Source organism: Gorilla gorilla, chromosome 16 (assembly GCF_029281585.2).
Source record: "Gorilla gorilla gorilla isolate KB3781 chromosome 16, NHGRI_mGorGor1-v2.1_pri, whole genome shotgun sequence".
In the NCBI taxonomy this organism is placed as follows: domain Eukaryota; kingdom Metazoa; phylum Chordata; class Mammalia; order Primates; family Hominidae; genus Gorilla; species Gorilla gorilla.
This window is the reverse complement of record NC_073240.2, coordinates 72,639,978-72,660,089: the sequence shown is the minus strand read 5'-3', so window position 1 is coordinate 72,660,089 and position 20,112 is coordinate 72,639,978. Positions and strand designations below refer to the sequence as shown.

General features: G+C 51.8%; 2 protein-coding genes across 3 annotated transcripts in view; both read right to left on the bottom strand.

Annotated features, from left to right (window-relative positions):
• Nucleotides 1-1,285: 1,285 nt before the first annotated feature.
• Nucleotides 1,286-8,947, bottom strand: NR2E3 (nuclear receptor subfamily 2 group E member 3). The gene is made up of 7 exons (XM_004056428.4): nucleotides 8,432-8,947; nucleotides 8,172-8,275; nucleotides 7,865-8,086; nucleotides 7,530-7,705; nucleotides 6,398-6,644; nucleotides 5,916-6,021; nucleotides 1,286-2,462 (listed from the first exon to the last, which is right to left on the bottom strand). Exons 2-7 carry the CDS (start codon nucleotides 8,254-8,256, stop codon nucleotides 2,330-2,332), a joined length of 969 nt encoding a protein of 322 aa, XP_004056476.3. The 5' UTR covers nucleotides 8,257-8,275; nucleotides 8,432-8,947; the 3' UTR covers nucleotides 1,286-2,329.
• A 322-nt stretch (nucleotides 8,948-9,269) lies between these two features.
• Nucleotides 9,270-20,112, bottom strand: part of THSD4 (thrombospondin type 1 domain containing 4) — a 693,045-nt gene continuing 682,202 nt past the window's right edge. For both annotated transcript variants that reach the window (XR_008672073.2, XR_010131023.1), the window contains exons 21-23: nucleotides 12,803-12,989; nucleotides 10,677-10,746; nucleotides 9,270-10,565 (exon numbers count right to left, since the gene is read on the bottom strand). The gene's annotated coding sequence lies outside the window, so the exon portion shown is untranslated. The remainder of the gene's footprint in view (nucleotides 10,566-10,676; nucleotides 10,747-12,802; nucleotides 12,990-20,112) is intronic.

Below are 20,112 nucleotides of genomic sequence, written 5' to 3'. Positions count from 1 at the left end.
GCCAGGAGGCTGCTATGAAATCTATTTTCCCACGACAGGGCTGCAGTGTCTCCAAAGAAAAATGGCTTCTCTTTTTCCTAATGCCAAATTTAATCAGTTTGGCATTAGGGGGGAAAAAAATCTCCTGTGAGTGCCTTTCATTAGCAAATCCTAGGGGAAAGAGTTTCTGGGAAATGTAGTTCCTTCCTGGCATCTCTGCAATGAAGAAAAGCCCTTAGAAGTGGGGGAGGGGTGGTATTGATGCCAGATTGACAGCAGACAATCCAGCTTATGTACTTCCTCTAATTCTCCAAGACTTCTTGGAGAGCCCTCAAATCTCCTTCCAAATGTAGATGTGCTGTGCTTACACATCCCAGATGCTAGCCTGTGAACTTCAGCAGGCTACCTTTGCAGTCTTACCATGTCCTCCAAAGCCAAACTGTAAGATAAATATGCAGGGCTGGTCATGTCATATTTCAACCATGTGTCTTACTAAGGTGGCTTTGCTCAGGGCTTAGCTCATATGGATAAAACTTTTGATAGGGAATTGGACTGTATAATGGCATTATAGACATTAGTTGACCGATTAACTGAGGCCACTCTGATACTTTCAAAAGTTGGAGAGAATCTGAAGTAGCCTGGGGGCTGAAGTAAGAAGGGCTTCAGCTGGGCAGCATTTGCCATATTCTTTCCTCTCTGGCACCAGCCCTAGCGGTTCTGAGTTCCTGAGTAGACAGGGCATTTCTGTCAGCTAAGGGAATTCAAACACAAGCCAAAGGACAGGGAACCCCTAGGATTTCTCAGCCTTCTCACATGACCCTTTCTGTCTTGATTTCAAGCACTTATCCTTTGAAGGCAGAAAATGCAACAGAATTGTTCAGTCTTTCATTCCAAAAGTGAAGGGGAAGTGGGAAAGAGGCGGTGCCAAAGTTAAGCAGCATTAGGTAGAGTCACACCAAGGTTTGAGTCCTCTCTAAGCATCAGTTTTTTCACTTATAAATGGAGAAAATTAGCTCTTCCCTCAGAGTTAATCTGAGGATTAAATGGCAATTTAAAAAGTGCCCGGCTCACTGCCTGCTATTAATATATACATTGCCTGATCTATGTTAACATGTTAAAATATTATTTTCACAGTCATCTGGGTCTATCTTCAAAAAGGATTAGGTTCACACCTGTAATCCCAGCACTTTGGGAGGCCAAGGTGGGTGGATCACCTGAGGTCAGGAGCTCTAGACCAGCCTGGCCAACATGGAGAAACCCCGTCTCTACTGAAAATACAAGATTAGCTGGGTATGGTGGTGCATACCTGTAATCTCAGCTACTCGGGAGGCCGAGGCAGGAGAATCACTTATACCCGGGAGGCGGAGGTTGTCGTGAGCCAAGCTTGCGCCATTGCACTCCAACCTGTGCAACAAGAGCAAAACTCAGTCTCAAAAAAAAAAAAAGAAAAAAGAGAAAAAGAAAATGATGAGGTTTGTCTGAGCTGTATCTTTCCATAAGGACCTGAGAAGTGATGAAGAGTCCCTTTCACAAAAAGTACCTGTAGCTGCCTTATGTTGAGTTGGAAGGTGTTCTTAGGAAGGAGATGAGGAAGGAGATAGGAGATAAAGGTTGAGAGATGCTGCGGATGATGGGATGCCATCTGGAGAGAAGCTGGGTGGTTGAATTCTACGGGAGACTTTCCACTGGGCTTGAATTCATTGCACCTGGTCTCTGACTTGGAGTGGAACCCAGATGGAACTCAAAGACCTTGCGCTCATTCCTTCAGTGTCCCCAAAGGGAGAGCCTTGACCACACTCATTTTTCTGGTTTTTTTTTTTTCACTTTTTTATTGAGGTCTAACAAAGTGCACAGCTCAATGAATTATTACGTATGAATACATTTGTGAAACCACTGCCCAGATCAAAATCAACATTTCTGGCACACCAGAGGGCTCCCATGAGCCCCCTCTGTATCAATCCCAGAAGTAACCACTATTCCAACTTCTATTATCGTCAATTAGTCTTGCCTGTTCCTGAACTCTGCATAAATGGAACTTCTGCCTGGCTTCTTTCATTCAACTTTTATGTCTGTGAAGTTTACCTGTGTTGCCACATGTATCCGTAATTCATTCTTTTTAAATTATTTTTCATTATATGAATATACCACAATTTAATTCATCCTACCATCAATATACAGTTTGGGGCTATTATGAATAAAGCTGCTATGAATATTCTTACAATATCTTTCGGTGGGCATTTCTGCTGGGTACACACACCTACGAGGAATTGCTGGGGCAAAGAGCAGGCAAATGTTTCGTTTCAGTAGATTGTTTTCCAGAGTGCTTGGAAACATTTCACCTCCACCCCCACTAGTTTTTGAACATATCACAAAGGAGCTTCTCCATTGGAGTATTCCCTATGGTCTTGCGGAAAAAGAGGAGCTCGATGCGTTCCGCAGTGATAAACCTCAAAGACGGGAGGAGCAGGAGCAATTTCCCAAACCTGAACAGGAGAGAGGACGCCATCAGTTTTACGACCAGCTTCTGAGCACTAGTCCCTGGGGTGGTGCCCTCCCAGGAAAGGGAGGGGAGGAAGGAGAGGAGAGATGAGGTCCCCAGAGTGGGTCAGGAGGAATTTCGAGGAAAAGCCACATTCAGGCCAGGCGTGGTGGCTCACGCCCGTAATCCCAGCACTTTGGGAGGCTGAGACGGGCGGATCACAAGGTCAGGAGATCGAGACCATCCTGGCTAACATGGTGAAACCCCGTCTCTACTAAATATACAAAAAATTAGCCGGGCGTGGTGGCGGGCACCTGTAGTCCCAGCTACTCGGGAGGCTGAGGCAGGAGAATGGCATGAACCCGGGAGGCGGAGCTTACAGTGAGCCGAGATCCCACTACTGCACTCCAGCCTGGGCTACAGAGCAAGACTCCGTCTCAAAAAAAAAAAAAAAAAAAAAAAGAAAAAAGAAAAAAGAAAAGCCACATTAACCAGAGGAGTTGCCTCCACCTACCTCGACCCATTGTGAGCCGCCACCCCCCATTTAGTTTAGGAGTGCAATGAAAATAATGAGTAAATATTGTTTATTATATGTAAAGATTATAAAGTGAAATTTATATTAACTCTATACAGATGGTTCGACTTTATCATGGTGTGAAAGTGATAAGCATTCAGTATGCTCCTTGACTTAAGATGGGTTATGTATGAAAATTCATCTTCAACTTACAGTAGCTTCAACTTAACAATGGGTTTATCCAGATGTAACCCCATCATAAGTCAAGGAGCACCTGTATATGAATATATTATTATTAATCTCATATATAAGTACTATAATTATATGATTAGTTTTTAGTAGATAAGAATTGTCTGTAAGAATACAAATTCCTGTCTGTATACCACCTAGGATGATGACAGCCATTACTGAAAATGTCCTGAAGTTGAAGGATAATTTTGGTGACTGAGATAGTCATTGAAAAAAATATTTATTGTTTTAAATAAGAACTATTTGCTGGCTGAGCGTGGTGGCTCACGCCTGTAATCCCAGCACTTTGGGAGGCCGAGGCAGGTGGAGCACGAGGTCAGGAGATCAAGACCATCCTGGCTAATGCGGTGAAACCCCGTCTCTACTAAAAATACAAAAAATTAGCTGGGCGTGGTGGTGGGCGCCTGTAGTCCCAGCTACTCGGGAGGCTGAGGCAGGAGAATGGCGTGAACCCAGGAGGTGGAGCTTGCAGTGAACCGAGATCACGCCACTGCGCTCCAGCCTGGGTGACAGAGAGAGACTCCACCTCAAAAAAAAAAAAAGGAAAAGAAAAAAAAGAAGTATTTGCTAAGACAGGAGTCCGCAACACAAAAGACGGATGGTGAAGCCCCAAGAGACAGATGGGGGAACTAAACCTTCCCTGGGTAGGTCTGATGGCCAGGGTCAACACCCAGCATCAAGCAGGCTACTCCACATTGGGCAGTCCCATGCTCCTCTCACCGTGAATTTCGGGGAAGACTTCCCCACCACTCAGTGATCTGCTGGACTTGCTTTGCCAACCTAAGGCCTTCCTTTCTCTTGCTAGTGCCAAGTGAGCAGCACTGAGCAAGTCGTATACCCCTCCCATCTGCCTTCCCTGCTTCTGTTTTTCTGATCTAAAGAGTGGGAGGAAGAAGAAATAACTATAAAGTCAGTTAAAGAATGTTTTTTCCAAACTGCAGGTATTGCCTCACTTAGTGGGTCTGAAATTAAATTCAGTGGGTCACGATCAGCCTTTTCAAAAAAAGAAAAGAGAAATATCAGGTAAATTGTACAAGGTAAGGGTAGGAATTACTTCGTGGAACTTCGCTTTGGTGTCTGTGTGCATATCAGGCGGCGATGGTAATTGTGTTTCTTCCTGGGTGTTGCAGTTTTTAAAAACTGAAATAATATGCTGGATTAGAGAACCCCAAACCACTATCTTCACGCTCAATTCCCTTGTAGTAGGCAATGAACCGCTATAAAAGGGGCATAGGAAATCTTAATCAGCATTTTGAAATTTGACGCATAACCAATATGCCAGGACATCTCTGGGAGTTGGTTCCAACAGAAACTTGGCAGAGAAAGGCTGCTGGTTTCTGAATGTCTCTGAATCCCACTCTTCAGATGCTAAGTCAAAGTCTTAGTAGTAGCAGCGTTCTCCCTATGCTCATAAGCAGCACAAATCTTCCTGTGCTATATGGCATATACTTTGTATACTGTGGCTTTTCTTAAAAGGAAATTACCTTTTCTCCTTGTAATCATTTCTTGGATTAGAGATGATGCAAGGATGCCCATATTAGCTTGCTTCTTCAGAAAGAAACTGCTGGGAGCCCCAAAGATTGCAGATAACATGGTCTAAAATAGCCAGTAGATGCCTGAAGGCCAAGTGTTCCAACCTTGCTGAGGCTCCATGACATCTGCCTGTGCTGGGCCAAACAGCGTAGTCCCAGAGCACCGGCTCCTGCCCCACCCTGGCGCAGCCACACTCAGCCTGCAGCAACTCTCCCCCAAACCTAGCCAGGGCCATCCATGTGCTTGGCATCTCTACAGGATGCTCAGTGCACCTACAAAACACCTTATCATCTTCCCTCAAAACCGTCTTTCCTCCTGGCTTTCCTTTTTATGTTTTTAACAATGTCTTCTCCCAAAGAGCTCCTCTTCCCTCATTCCTTACCTTCACTCAAACACCGGGTCTGACCCATTTCAACTCCTAGAGTCTCCCTTCTGCTCCCCCCGGCCATGCCCAAAGATCAGAACACCATGGAACCACCTGGAAGGTGGCAGTAGCTGCCATCCCCTTCCCAGTAGTATCCTCTGGACCCATGGCCATGCCAGTCTGCGTGAGGTCCAGCCCTGTGTATGACCCTCTGCTCGGAAACCTGCAGTAGCTGCCCTCTGCTTCCCAAGTCAGACGTGGCCTTTGGCTGGCATTCAAAGTCCTGAACGGGCTGGTCCTGGGGTACTTTTCTGGCTTACTCTCCCCATTTCTCACTGGCAGGAACCTGTTATACCGTCAAAGTGGGCTCCTGTTCTAACAACATATCATGCTTGCCCCTCTCTCCCTTTGCAAATGATGTTTTCTTTTAGACTTCTTCTTCAAGTCCAGCCCTGTCTCCACAAAGTCCCTCCCAATTCTGCTTTATGTTTCCCATGCAATGGGGTCTCTGTCTCCTGCAGATTCATGCAACCCTCAGTACCTAGCTAGGGCAGTTTTTGTCTTCAGTGAGGTCACTGCCGGTTGTCTCTAGAAGGCAGTAGCTTTGTCTTAGGTACATCTTGGTCCCCACTCCCCGGGGCCTGGCACTGTGCCTGGGACACCATAGATGTTGGCTGTATGCTGTTGAACTGAGACCCTTGTGCTGTCTAATCAGTGAGCTCTGGGAGAGTGTGGGAGAGGCAGAGAAAGGTTACAGGTCAGGGACAGATGAGTGGGTGGGCGCATGCTCAGGTCACCTCACGGGCTGGCTGGGGTGGTGGGCCTTGCTGTGCTGGCTCAGCATCACTTGGGTCTGGTCCTGCAAGGCCTCTACGTGCTCAGGATCCTTCAGGCCCCGCGTCTCTGGGGAGAAGCAGCACCCGTGAGCTTAGCACAGGTTTACGGCTGTTATAAGGCTGGCCATGAAGTGGTGGCCCAGGGTTCTGGCTGCAGACATGGACCTGGGGCCCTGTGGGGTGGGCTCTGCCAGGGCCAGAGGAGCCACCAGGGGCTCCGGCTGGGGCTCAGGGGCTCCCAGGGGCTCCCAGCCTGCCCTGTCCCCTCACAGTCAACCAGGAGTGGCCCCAAAGAGAAGGGAGTCCAGCCTCACCACTCTCCTCCCACCCCCCAGGATAGAGGCCTACACACATCTGCACACATGGGGGTGGTGGAGGGAGAGTGAGAGGCAGATGGAAATCACCAGAATTCCCACTCAAGGTTTGGGCAGAGACTCAGTTACCTGGCTTGAAGAGGACCAAGGCCTTCATGCAGGCGAACTCCGTGGGGTCCACCGCCAACGCCCGGAACCGAGAGATAGTTTCCCGCAGGACACGCGTCTCCATGCTGGCCAGCGTGAGCCGGCCCTGGGCACCACCGGCAGCAGAGGCCTCGGGCGGTGCCAGCAGAGGACAGCTTTCCAGAGGCAGAGACCACTGGATGGCCCCGAGGAGAAAGAGTTCACTCCATGCCTCTTCCAGCAGGATCACCTGTGCTCAGACAGGGGTGCCTGTTATGGCAGACACACAGCTTCTCTGGCTCAGTCTGGAGCCTCTGCCACCATCTCAGGCACCCAAGGAATGGAAGTGCTGTCCTGGGACCCGAGAATGCTCTCCTGACATCAGCCAGAGGCTCAGAGCTCTGGGATTTGGCACCATCCGGCTCAGCTGCCTACCATCTGAGACACTGTCTGGGTTCCATCCAGAGCTGCAGCTGGGACATTTAGGAACGCCCAGAGCCATTGGAAGTTGGGCAGCCTGAGACATGCCTCATGAGTGTCCTAAGTTGAGTGTATTCAAGTGGTGTGGTCTGACTCTTCTGAGTTGCTCCACCCCAGCACACAGACTGGCTGAGGGCCACAAACCCTCCTCGTGCCTCTCCTCCTGGTTTTCGTGAAAGATCTGCTTGCCCATTAGAAGCCGAGAGGGATGGCCCAGAGCTGGAGAGACTGAACTAAAATGCAAGCCCTGAAGTCGTAGGCACTTGTGCTCCAAGGGGGCCTAGAGTCAGCCACTCAGCCTGTTCAGGGTGTGCAGGTCACTTGTTACCCACAGAATGTCTGCAGGGCCTGAGGGTCTTCCAGAACTTAAGAAGACCCTGGGCCCTGTAGGTCCCTAGCCAACATCATCTCCTAGGTGTGCACCCCGACCATCATCCCTGTGCCAGAGATGCATGCACCCCCATCGTCACCATCCCTGAGATGCACCCCAGCCATCGCTGAATCAGAGGTATGTGTGTCCCCAGCCATCACCATCCAAGCTGTGTGCACCTCCATTCATACTGGCATGGGGATGTGTGTGCCCTGTCTGGTTGACTCGAGTGGGCTGCCTGACCCCAGCCCAGCCTAGCTCCCCAGCAGGCAGGCCGGTAGGTACCTGATCCCGGAAGGGCAGGCTGGAGAACACAGGCAGGTTCTTGGCCCACTTGACGGCCATGAAGAGTAGGCGAGCCGAGGTCTCATGGATGCTGTCCAGGCCGCAGGGGGAGGAAGAGGAGTATGGAGAGGAGGGGAACTCAGGGTCATTGCTGGTGACATCAATATTCTCATCAGCTGTTGGAGGAGGAGGTTGTGATCTTAGCGCCTGCTTCTCGGGAGGTGGCAGGGAGTACTTGGGGCCCCGGGGGAGTGAGGATCAAGGCGAGGCGCTGCAGCCCTGCTGTGACCCGGGAAGCCAAGCCCTGCTGTGCCCTCAGCTGCTCTCCCACTCACCATCCTCTGGCTCCAGCTTAGCACAGGTTTCAGCTGTTATAAGGCTGGCCATGAAGTGGTGGCCCAGGGCTCTGGCTGCAGACATGGGTGTGGGGCCCCGTGGGCTGGGCCCTGCCGGGGCCGGGGGAACCACCAGGGACTCCGGCCGGGGCTCAGTGTTGGACTCCATGCTGTCCAGGCGGACCTGGGCTGTGCTTCGCGGCTGGCGCTCGTTCTGCACGGCTGGGGAGGCAGGAAGGGTCAGGACGACGTGCCAGTCCCGCTGCCCATCTCTTGTCACGTCCCCCCGGGCCAGCCCCCGCCTCACCGTCCTGGTTCATCCCCGCCTGCAGGCACTTCTTCAGCCGGCAGGCCTGGCACTGGTTGCGGTGGGCCTTGTCCACGGGGCACATCCCTGCCCCCACCTGGCACCTGCAGGTGAAGAGGAGACCCCAGGGGTCAGTGTCCGTCCCAGGCCCTGAGCCATGGGCTTGGACATTTTTGCCCAAGCCCCTCTTCCCCTGAGCACCCCCTCACCCCTCCAGAACCCCTCAGGGGCAGACGCCCAGCAGGGCCCACCGCACTCACCTGTAGATGAGCCTCCGCCGTACGCTCCTCTTGAAGAAGCCGCTGCAGCCGTTGCAGGCATAGATGCCATAGTGCTTCCCGCTGCTGCTGTCTCCGCACACGCGGCACTGGAGCGAGGGGCTCACGCCTGAGGGGCAGGGGGCAGGGCTGGGCCAGGGCAGGGCTGCACGCTCCCCTCCTTCCCTCGGGTCCCTTTCCCAGTCCTCAGGCCCCGCTCACCCGCATTTGAACGAACTCACGCGTGACTCTTCCATCCGGAGAAGTGTCTCCCTCACTGTGCATCCACACCCCAGCCCCCACCCCCATTCCTTGCCCTCTCTCCTCCCTCAATGGCCAATTTTCAGCAAGAGTCCGAGCCCTAGCTCCACCTTCCCAGCTCCCATCCCTTCTCTGTGGGTGGCTTCAGGCTCCATCATCCCACAGAAACATTCTTGTCAACGCCACTAGGGACTTCTGTGCTGTTAAGCCCTAAGGGCGCTTCTCTGTTCTTTCCTTCCCCATCGGCTGGGCTGTCCTGTCCTGGCTCTGCAGCCTGCCCGCCCCCAACCCCCATCCCCGCCCCACCGTGTTTCTAGGATTCTGGGTTTACCCGCAGGCTACCCTACCCTTGCCCACAGCCGGCGGGGCTGGGTCTGAGTTGTTCTGGCTCCTTCCATGGTCCCTGCGAACCTCTGGCCCTTACCCTGCTCCCCAAGGGCCCAGACCCAACCCTACCTCCAGGAGAAGCCATACCTGTGGGATCCTCCCCCAGGCCCCATCTGCCTGGAGACTCCTTCCTGGAGGCAGCTCCAGCTGCAGGCGCAGCTGCAGCCACTGTGGAGCTCATCAGAGCTGTTGGTCTGGTCTCTGTGGGTTACAGGGCAGCCTCTGCCTGCCTGCGGGAGGCCTGGGTTGCTGAGCCGGGCCCAGCCTTTGCCTCAGTCCATGAACCTCTGTCTCTCTGTGCCCCTGTCTCCCTGCCTGAACTCTGTCTGAACTCAGGAGCTGCCCCAAGGTCCCGAAGCCCCTCACAGCACAGGCTCTGGCTTGAGGAGATTTCTCCCAGGGCAGCCGCTGGGCGCAGTTTATGATCCTCTTAATCTTTACTGTCTCCACAGGGGATCAACTGGCCACACCTGCAGCATTACCAAGGTGCCCCGGGAGCCGGTCAGTCCTGCTACCCCATGCTGGTTCCCGGGCTGCCCAAGGTCCCCCGGGCCCTCCTGCCCTGTGTGCTCAGCTGTTCATCATTTCATGCCACATCTTGAAGAGAGGTGTGGACTCCACCTCTCCCAAGGATTTTAAATCTTTTTCTTTGTTTTGATATGGAGTCTCGCTGTGCTGCCCAGGCTGGAGTGCAGTAGCATGGTCTCGGCTCACTGCAGCCTCTGCCTCCTGGGTTCAAGCGATTATCCTGCCTCAGCCTCCCAATTAGGTGGGATTACAGTCACCTGCCACCACGCTCGGCTAATTTTTTTGTATTTTTAGTAGAGATAGGGTTTTGCCAAGTTGGCCAGGCTGGTCTCGAACTCATGACCTCAAGTGATCTGCCCGCCTCAGCCTCCCAAAGTGCTGGGATTACAGGTGTGAGCCACCCCGCCTGGCTGGACTTTAAATCCTTTTGAGCTGCTTGGCACACATCTGAAGGCAAGTGTGTGGCCAGTGTGTGTGTCTGTGCCTGTGGGGGTCCTGCCTGAGACACTCCCCTTGGGTCCTAGGTAGATCTGGCTCTGTCCCCCGAGGTTCTCACTCCAATCCCTTGGAAAGGGACTGCTTGGGGCTCACGATTTGAGGATCCAGCCCCCCTGGAAGGCTAGCAGTCCCCAGACACCTGGCACAGAGGACACTCCCAGAACCGTCCCCCATAGGGTCTGAGGCTGGCCTGGAGGAAAGAGGCCCGGAGCCCCATCTGGAGGGTCTCCTTCAGGCCTGTGAGGGGGCAGAAGAGGAGCTGGCAGGCTCCTCTGGAGAGCCAGGCCTGCAGGACTAGAGCCGGTGAGGATACAGCCACCTTGAGCCTGGCCACGGGCTCTCAGGAGCCCTCCCCTTCCCCCCCGAACTCGGCCTCACAGTTCCGCCGGCCTCTTGCCACACCAGCCCCTGCGCTGCTCCCAGGTCCATCCTTCCCACCTCCGGCCCAGCGATGCCTCTGCTCCTGTGGGAAGGAGAGGGAAGGAGGAACTTGTCTTACATCCTCGCCTTATAGTAAGCCCCGGGCCCCCGCAGCGAGTGTGGAGAGAGCAGAGGCAGACCCAGGTTCAAGTACCTTCTCCATCGCCGGCCAGCCATGTGTCCCTGAGAAAGTGACTCAATCTGTCCAAACTTCAGTTCCTCACCTGTAAAACAGGATGAGAAGAGCACCTGTCCTATGGTGTAGTTGGGGAACTAAAGACAATGGTTCAGGAAATGTGTTTCAGCGCCTGGTACTCAGTAAGAACCTAATAAATGGTGTGTGCAGTTGATATTGTTATATTCTTGGGGTTACTGAGGTCACACTCAGCAGCCTTTTCTTGCCTGCTCCTCCACCCCGAGGCCCACTTGCCAGCCCCCTCCCTGCCCGGGACAGAGCTGAAAGCCCATGTTGTCCTGGAGGGGACCACTTGTCCCCAGCAGACCACAGCTCACCTCAGGATGAGCTGGGGTGGGGTTGGTCCAGCCTTAGACCCCAAGGGGAAGTGGGTGGAGCGTGAAGCTTCCAGAAGGATCATGGAGTTAAGGGGACAGGGGGTGGGGCCTGGCCCTTATGTAAGTGGGGTTAACCCTCCCTGTGACAGAGAAGCACAATTAGGGATTTGGGAAGTCAGCTCGAGGGGCTTTGCAGGGTAATCCGCTTTCTGGGGCCTCAGAAGATCGAGGCCACCGGGCTGGGTGCTCTCACCTGTTCTCCTCTCCTCCGTCCTCACCCCTCCCTGCCTCCTCTGCCAAAAAGCCCCTCAGGACAAGGTCTCTAGCTCCACCTAAGACTGAAGCTGAGGCCATCCTCCATGAATTTGACTGGCCACTCCCTCCTTCCCGAAGCCGCTCTTTCCCATCTCTTCTGGAACACGGGTCTTTGCCTTGAACTTATCATCGCCTCCATGTATCCAGAGGCTGGTCCCAGCAGCCCTTCCCGCTCTCTCCTCGGGCAGTTTCACCACACTCACGGCTTCCACGGCCACTTCATATCAGTTCCACCGTGGAGTCCAGCTCCACATGCCCCAGACCAAACCACCCCCAATTTATCTGCACAGAGGTAGTAACCCCAGGACTGGGGGGCCGCCTGGAGCAAATGCGTGCAGGTTTGAAAATACCTAAGGCTGAGCTCAAGGGTCTCAGACTCTGGTGGCCAGAGCCAAGGACAAGCTGATGACAAAGGCACATCAGAGACAAGACGGAAACTCAAGACAGCGCTGCGCTGTCGCGGGAGCCAGGGACGGGGAGGAATCAGCAATGGTGGTGTCACCATGCAAGTGTTCCGTGTCATGCAGAAAGCAAGCATGCCAAGTTCTTACACAGATCCCTCAAACCTCACAGCAGCCCTGTAAAGGAGCTGTCCTTACTAGCCTCAACTCATGGGTGAGGAAAAACAGAGTCAGAGAAGTTAAGTAATTTGCTTCAGGCCACACAGCTAGTGAGTGGTGGAGGAGGCTGGGGATGCAGATGAGGATTTCAAACTGTGCTTGGCACCGCACTCAGCTTTGCACCAGGACACCCTCCCAGGAGGGGCAGCTGCCTCCTTGGGTTTCAGCAGCAGCCGGACGAACTGGTGCCCTGGGAGGGAGCATGATTCAGGAGGCCTAGTTGTGGGGAGGGAGCGTGGCTGTGAGGGAAGGAGACGGGGTGAGGGGTGGCAGGGAGGGTAACATTAAGGAAAGATTTTCTTCCCCAATGAATTTAGATATTTAAAGAAAAATATTTTAGGAATGCAGTTCCTTTTAAAATGGGAGCTACAGAGGAGAAAGAGCCAGGAAGAGAGGTGGAGGTGGGTGTACCTCAAACCCTGCCCCATGCCCAGCATCTCCAGAGAGACACCTGCAGGCTTGAGGGGGCGGCAGCCGGCAGGAGAGGAGGGGCTGCTCTGGCCTGCAGAGAGCCCGGGCTTAAGGGCAGGCTTGGGCCAGCACCCCTCCTCTCAGAGCCTGGCTGTGTGGGCTTGGGGAAGTTATTCTGCCTCTCAGTTTCGTGCTCTCTGGAATGAGTAGGATGGTGTCCCATTGGGCGGTTGTGGTGGGATTAAAGGAGGTGAACTGAAGGGGAAAGGGCAGATGGAAGGGAGGAAGCGGGGGCAGGGCTATTGGAGGAGAGCGCTTCCTTCTCTCAGGGGCAGCAGGCGCAGGGGAGGCCGCTGGCTTTGGCCCTCCTGCTCCTTCTGCCCAGACCCTTCCCATCCCTGAAGGCCTGTCCAGGGCTCACCTCCTCCAGGATGCCTGTGCTGACTCCACAGGCCACCTGTTTTGACTCCTCCGGCCGCCTGTGCTCTCCGAGAGAGAGCTTGTCCGGGTGCAGATCTTGTCCTTATGTTGAACCTCACTCCAGGTCAACTTTCTCTCCTCCAGCCAGATGGAAGATTCCAGGGAACAGGCTTAGAGTTTTGGGTTAGCTGGGGATGAGGATCCCAAGGCACTTAATGGACAGAGAATCTGTTTTCAACCTTGTCTATATTTCCCTGTATTCTGTAGTGGGTATTACCTAAAATGGCAAAAACAAAACAAGCCAGGCCACCAAGAAACCCAGTCCCATCTAAATGAAAGCCCCCTGCAGTGTTTGACCGGCCCGTTTTTACGCTGTTGATTTTGACCGTATTCTGTCACTCCATCACGTGGATGCCAGCCAAAATCCCCTCTGAGCCTGGTCCTGGGTTCTTTGGCAGGTCAGGCCAGCCAGAGCTGTGCCCTATGCACTGTGCTGGGGGAAAGGAAGCCAAAGCCCAGCAGGGCCTGGGGGTTGGGGGGGTCTCCCCGATCTGTGATCACCAGCTGCTGGGGCAGACGCCAAAGGATTACTCAGCCCAAAGCCCTGAATCTGCTGACTAAGCTGCCAGAGGCCACCTTATCACTAATACAATTATTCCCCCAGGGGACAGGTCAGCAACTTCCTCTGACTCCCAGGAGGTCTGGGCCGGGTGGGGGTGGAGTAAGAAGGCGTGATAGAGGCAGCAGGACTGACCTCCCTCTGCATCCTCAGGGCCCTGGCAAGGAATCCTCTGTCCTAGCCTCTCTAGGGGGACCGGCTCTTCCGGCTTCTTGTCCGGGGCAAGTCTCAGCCACAATACTGGGTGCCGGGAACAAATCTTCCAGGACTTCTTTTTTCCTTATTTTATTTTATTTGATTTTTTTTGAGACGGAGTCTTGCTCTGTCGCCCAGGCTGGAAGTGCAGTGGTGTGATCTTGGCTCACTGCAACCTCTGCCTCCCGGGTTCAAGCAATTCTCCTGCCTCAGCGTCCCGAGAAGCTGGGATTATAGGCGCCCGCCACTATGCCCGGCTAATTTTTGTATTTTTAGTAGAGATGGGGTTTCACCATCTTGGCCAGGCTGGTCTTCAACTTCTGACCTCAGGTGATCCACCCACCTCGGCCTCCCAAAGTGCTGGGATTACAGGCGTGAGCCACTGCGCCTGGCCCCAGGATTTATTTTTTCTTTCTTTCCTTCCTTCCTTCCTTTTCCTTCTTTTCTTTCTTTCTCTCTTTCTCTTTTTGAGACAGGGTCTTGCTCTGTCACATAAGCTGGAGTTCAGTGGCGAGATCACAGCTCACTGCAGCCTCAATCTCCCGGGCTCAAGAGATCCTCTCGCCTCAGCCTTCCAAGTAGCTGGGACTACAGGTGCACACCACCATGCCTGGCTAACTTTTTAATTTTTCATAGAGATGGGGTCTCCCTATCTTGCCCAGGCTGGTCTCGAACTCCTGGGCTCAAGTGATCCTTCTGCCTCAGCTTCCCAAAGTGCTGTCACCATGCCTGGCCCAGGATTTATTTCTTAAACAGTCATCCACCCCCACAAATTCCTGCCCACCCCCCGAATTCCTGCCCCCCACCCCCAAGTGTCTTCACCTTCTTTGAAGCATAGCTAGTGGGGAGTACACAGGCCCTGGAGCTGAGGTCTCAGCCATCCACACTCCAGGAAACTATCCCTTGGAAAATTTTACAAAGATTTAATTATATGGATGTACCCTGCAGCAATTTTCTAGACAACTGGCTAAATAAGTTCTACTCCCTCTGTACAGTGGAATCCCATGCAGCCATTGCAGCTGGTGGTGTTCCTATATTCATTTACGTGGAAATATGTCCACAATGTCTCAACTTCAAAGCCACTTACAAAACAGACATGGATAGTTTGATTTCATGTGGCCCAGGGGAATTTCTGGCTGAAGATCATGGGATGCTTGTCTCCTTGGCAGGACCTAAATGAATCAATGGTTTTCTTTCTAGAGCAGGGAGTGGAAGGTGCAGGCTCCGAGAGGCAGACACCAGCGGGAATGTTTCTCAATAAAGCCTCTTTCTTTTCTTTTCAAGATAACATTTAGAAATGATCAGATATTCCCCTGCACAGTTTTCCCAGCCCTTGACTAGTAAAGTCTTTTTCCCCTTGAGCTCTTCTAAAGGTCTAAGCAGGGCTGGCGGGGGCCCTGCCCTGTCCTGGGACAGGCAGACAAAAAGCAGCCTGTCTGGAACATGCACCATCTGCTGCTCCACCCTGGGTCACCTCTTCCTCCTCTGTACCCGAGATGACTGACAGGAACGACCTCCAGGTTAGCTTGGCTTGACTCCCAAGCACCGTGCAAGGTGGGTGTCTCAGTTCTGTTGCAGAGCTGTCACCAGAGGCCACCGCAGACATCCTCCCCACAGGCAAATATTTCTGTTTCATTTGAATGTTTAATAATACACATGTATTACAGCTCTAACCTGGATAAAATAAAGTTCTTTGTATTTTAAAAAAAGAGACTAATTTGAAATCAATATTACCTATACTAATAATGATAGGAAATATTTATAAAGAAATTCAGTCTTTATGTGTGAAAATGAGAAGCTCCCCATGCTTTCATTTTCTCTCCCTCTTCACCCAAGAGGAGGACCTAAATCTCTAGCGGCTGCTCTGGCCTGAGCCTCGGCTGCTTGGAACAGCTGCAACCCCCAGTGCAGAGGCCGCCCTTCCACCTGCTGCACCAGGTGTAAACCCTTTAGTTGCTGGGCCATGGGCAGATCTGGAGACCCTGGGAGGGGCCAGAACACTGGGGGCAGGCTGGGGCAGGACGTTATCTGAAAACCAGTATAGAACTATTTTTAAAAGTTTAACAACAGGCACAACCACACCAGGGTACACTAGCTGACTGACCAGTTCATTTATGCTGGTGGTGAGGACACCGTGGAGGAACAGCAGTCAGGGCTGTGTCCAAAAAGTTATCTGGCTCTCAGGCTCAGAGTATGCACTCTTTTTTCACTTTCTTTTCTCTTTTTTTTTTTTTTTTGAGACAGGATTTCGGTCTGTCACCCAGGCTGGGGTGCAGTGTGGCATGATCATGGCTCACTGCAGCCTCGACCTTCTGGGCCCAAGCAATCCTTCTGCCTCAACCTCCTGAGTAGGTGGGACCACAGGTGTGTGCCACCACACCTGGCTAATTTTTAATTTTTTTGTAGAGATGGGGGTCTCCCTATGTTGCTCAGGTTGGTCTCGAACCCCTGGGCTCAAGCGATCCTTCTTCGTTGGTCTCCAAAGTGCTGGGATTACAGGGCGTAAGTCCCTGTGCTTGGCCTAGAATTATAATCAAGATAAAATAAAGCTTTTTTGTCTTTTTAAAAGAGACTGGTTAATTTTTTAAAAATACGAGCTGTAATAATAATGGAAAATATTTATTAAGAAATTTTATGTGCCAGACACAGTTCTAAGTGTTTATATGTGTAAACTCATTTAATCCTCACGACAACACAATCAGATAAGCATTGTCATTATTATCCTTGTTTACAAGCAGGCGCCTGTAGTCCCAGCTACTCGGGAGGCTGAGGCAGGAGAATCACTTTAACCCAGGAGGCGGAGGTTGCAGTGAGCCAAAATCATGCCATTGCACTCCAGCCTGGGCAACAGAGCAAGACTCTGTCTCAGAAACAAACAAACAAAAAACAAAACAAAACAAAAACTTCTGTGGAAGTCGAATTATTTTGAAGATAAAACATTTAAAAACAATATATACAATTAGAATATATTAAGGGGTTATTAGTTTGTTATGACAATGGTATTGTGGATATGTTTAAATAAAAAATAATTCTGCTAGAGATATACTCTGAGGTATTTACAGGAGAAGTGAGTCAATGTCTTGGATTTGCTTTTAAAGACTTTTTTGTTTTGTTTTGTTTTAATAAACGAATGAATGAAAAGAGGGAGTAGATGAACTGAGGACTGAAGGTGATAGTTATTGATATGGGTGATGGGTACATGGGTGTCATGGACCTTTTATCTCTAATTGCTTTTGTGATTGAAATGTTAGGTAATAAGTTTAAAATATGTATACACATACAAGCTGCCTATACGAACAATGAAACAACAGGTGCCAGTGATGACTTTAGACGCTCTACAGGCTCCTCAGCTTCCACCCTCCCCACCCTACTCTGTCTCCACTGCCCATCTTCGCCTTGCCTTGCAGCTTTGGAGGCTCTAAACTGAACCAGGTGACGCGCGAGGCAGGAAACCCCCGGTGCTACTGGGGAACTGCCGGGCCAGTCGGTGGACCAGCGCCCCCTCCTGGAAGGACAAAAAGCGCAGCGAGAGGGGCCGGTGCCACGTTGCGCCTCCTCTGACCTCGAGTGCTGGCTCTCTCCTTCGCGCTTCTGGCTATACCCGGTGCTGGCTCGGCTCGGCCTGTTCTTTCCCTCTTTCTCCAACCGACTCCTCCTCACACTTCAAGACCAGCTCCAAGGTCTCTCCTGAGAGCACGCACTCTATCATCGCTCCTCACATCCCAGGCCCTATCAGAAACAATCTTACGCCCTTTCTTTGTAGTCACCCGGCTCCTCCAATGTGCACAGAAGCTTTGTGAGACCAGGGTCTTGTCGATCTTGTTCAACGGCATGACACGTAGAAGGAGTCTGATAATTATTTGTTGACCGCCTAAGTGGACGTAAGCTTGCCCTAGTCCTGGCAGCCTGCAGCAGCTTCGGCTTTCTGCCCTGCCCGGGGCCCTGTGGGCATCTCTCGGGCATCCTCCCGGGACCGGGTCCCAGCAATTGCAGGTCCCAGTGTGTCCGGAGGCCCGGAGTTGGTTCTTTCTGGTGGGTTCTTTGTCTCGCTGCCTTCAAGAATGAAGCTGCGGACCTTCCTGGTGAGTGTTAAAGCTCTTAAAGGTGGCACAGACCCAAAGAGTGAGCAGCAGCAAGATTTACTGTTGAAAGCGAATGAACAAAGACTCCACTGCACCAAACTGGACTCCCACTGGTTACTGGGGCTGGCTGGGGGGGGAGGCCAGCTTTTATTCCCTAATTTGTCCCCGCCCATGTGCTGCTGATTGGTCCATTTTGCTGAGCACTGATTTGGTCCATTTTACAGTGTGCTGATTGGTCCATTTTATAGTGTGCTGATTGGTGCATTTTACAATCCTCTTGTAAGACAGAAAAGTTCTCCAAGTCCCTATCCAACCCAGAAGTCCAGCTGGCTTCACTTCTCATCAGCAGTCGCGGGGCCACACACCCTTAGCCTATGAGGCCGTTTATTCTGCCATGAGAGGTGTAAAATGTGTTTTAATAAAAGGCATTTACCTGGCCAGGACCTAAACTGATTGAAGCAATAAGCTACTCAGAAGGGAATGCTATTGTCCTAGGGGGCTTTCCAGGCTGCCACAATGATGTTCCATTACCCAGAGAAGCAGCATCCCCTGGCGCAAGACAGTGGTTTCCAGGGCGTGATGACTGAAGGTGCTGGGAAGGGTGGGTCCTTCTGCGGTCTCTACCAGGACTCTCTCTGCTTTCGTCTGTTTCATAGTTGGTCGAATTTTGTTTGAAGAAGTTTTTTTCTCTTCCTAAAGAGTGACAAGTGGGTTGCATTGAGCCTCAGGTATGAGGCCGTGCGTATTAGCTGGGTGGCCTCGGCCAAGTCTCTTCACCTCTCTGGACTGTTACTATGAGGAAATCGTGGAGCTAATAGTGGAGCTTCACGTCTGGGTGAAGGCAGAGGACCGAATCAGAGGACCTCTCAAGTTCTCTCAGATCTGATTTTTTGTACCCAGAATCACAAAATAGCAGGTAGTTGGATCCACTTGGAATACCCTGAAAGGCCACAAGATGGAGGTGTTACTCCATGAGAAAAGTTTGGCCTGCTCTGCACTGTTCCATTCCCCAATTTGTAGCATAAGAGATTTGAGAATTTCTTCTCTGGAATTGTAGCAAAGTAAACACTTCACCAATACGCACTTGCATCTTCAGGCAGAGGATTTAAGCTCTTACTAAAGAACCCTAGCGGTTCCCTATAGCGTTTCATGCACAACTTTTTTTTTTTTTTAATCAAAGCACCAAAGAGGGGCCGAGCAACAGTCAGGAGACTGTCTGACGCAGAGGTGGCATCCCCACCCCCTGGGAGTATCACCCCATTGTGTCCTGATACACTGGCTCATGTGCGTCAGAGCTCCTGACATATCGCAAACACCCAGAAAACAGATGTTGAGTGGAGTGGATGCTGGATTTATTTTACTGAATCACGTACTTGGCATTAAAATATACGGTGTCCTCTACAGAGGGTTTTCCATGTTCCCATAGGAACTGTTGAGATGATTTTTTTTTTTTTTTTTTTTTTGAGACAGAGTCTCGCTCTGTCGCCCAGGCTGGAGTGCAATGGTGCAATCTCTGCTCACTGTAACCTCTGCCTCCCGGGTTCAAGCAATTCTCCTGCCTCAGCCTCTCAAGTAGCTGGGATTACAGGCACCCGCCACCACGCCTGGCTAATTTTTTGTATTTTTAGTAGAAACAGGGTTACACCGTGTTGGCCAGGATGGTCTCGATCTCCTGACCTCATGATCTGCCCACCTCGGCTTCCCAAAGTGCTGGGATTACAGGTATGAGCCACTGCACCTGGCCAGGAACTGCTGAGATGATTGGAAAATGGCTGGAGACAGACGCTTTGTCTAGAATTCCATTTCCTGTATTCTAGAAGTGACTGCCTCAAGGCCCAGATTCCCCGGATTTGGAGATCAGTGAGCAGGAAGGGCATTTACTGAGTCAGTACTGGGAGCAAGTGTCAGGTGAATCCTGGCAAACCTACTACGGACGAGGGTGTCGCCACAGAAAGATGAGATTCTGTGCATGTGCTTGGCCAGGAACCTCTGTCATGTTACACTTTGCTGGTAGGTAAAGAAAGTATGAAAGCACCAGGATTAGGCAAACTTGGCTCCGGCAGGAAGGATGTGTCTTAAGCAGCAGACACTAGGAATGGAGGCAGGGTGACATGGAGGAGCGAGGGGTGTTGACTTCTCATGGCCCTGCTAGTCAGGGGAGCTGGAAAGGTACTTGGAGGAGGTGGTACAGAGGTGATGACTGGGGTCACCTGGCAGAGAGTGTGAGTGATGATCAAGAGTGCATGGCCGGGCACGGTGGCTCATGCCTGTAATCCCAGCACTTTGGGAGGCCAGGGTTGGCAGATCACCTGAGGTCAGGAGTTCGAGACCACCCTGGCCAACATGGCAAAATCCCGTCTCTACTAAAAATACAAAAATTAGCTTACCGTGGGTGGCGGGCGCCTGTAATTCCAG

Coding starts and splice junctions, on each gene's coding strand:
- NR2E3 (XM_004056428.4), bottom strand. CDS start 8,256: ATGTGCCCCGTGGACAAGGCCCACCGCAACCAGTGCCAGGCCTGCCGG. Junction 8,087..8,171: donor GGCGGGGATGAACCAGGACG/GTGAGGCGGGGG, acceptor CTGCCTCCCCAG/CCGTGCAGAACGAGCGCCAG. Junction 7,706..7,864: donor TAAGCTGGAGCCAGAGGATG/GTGAGTGGGAGA, acceptor CTCCTCCAACAG/CTGATGAGAATATTGATGTC.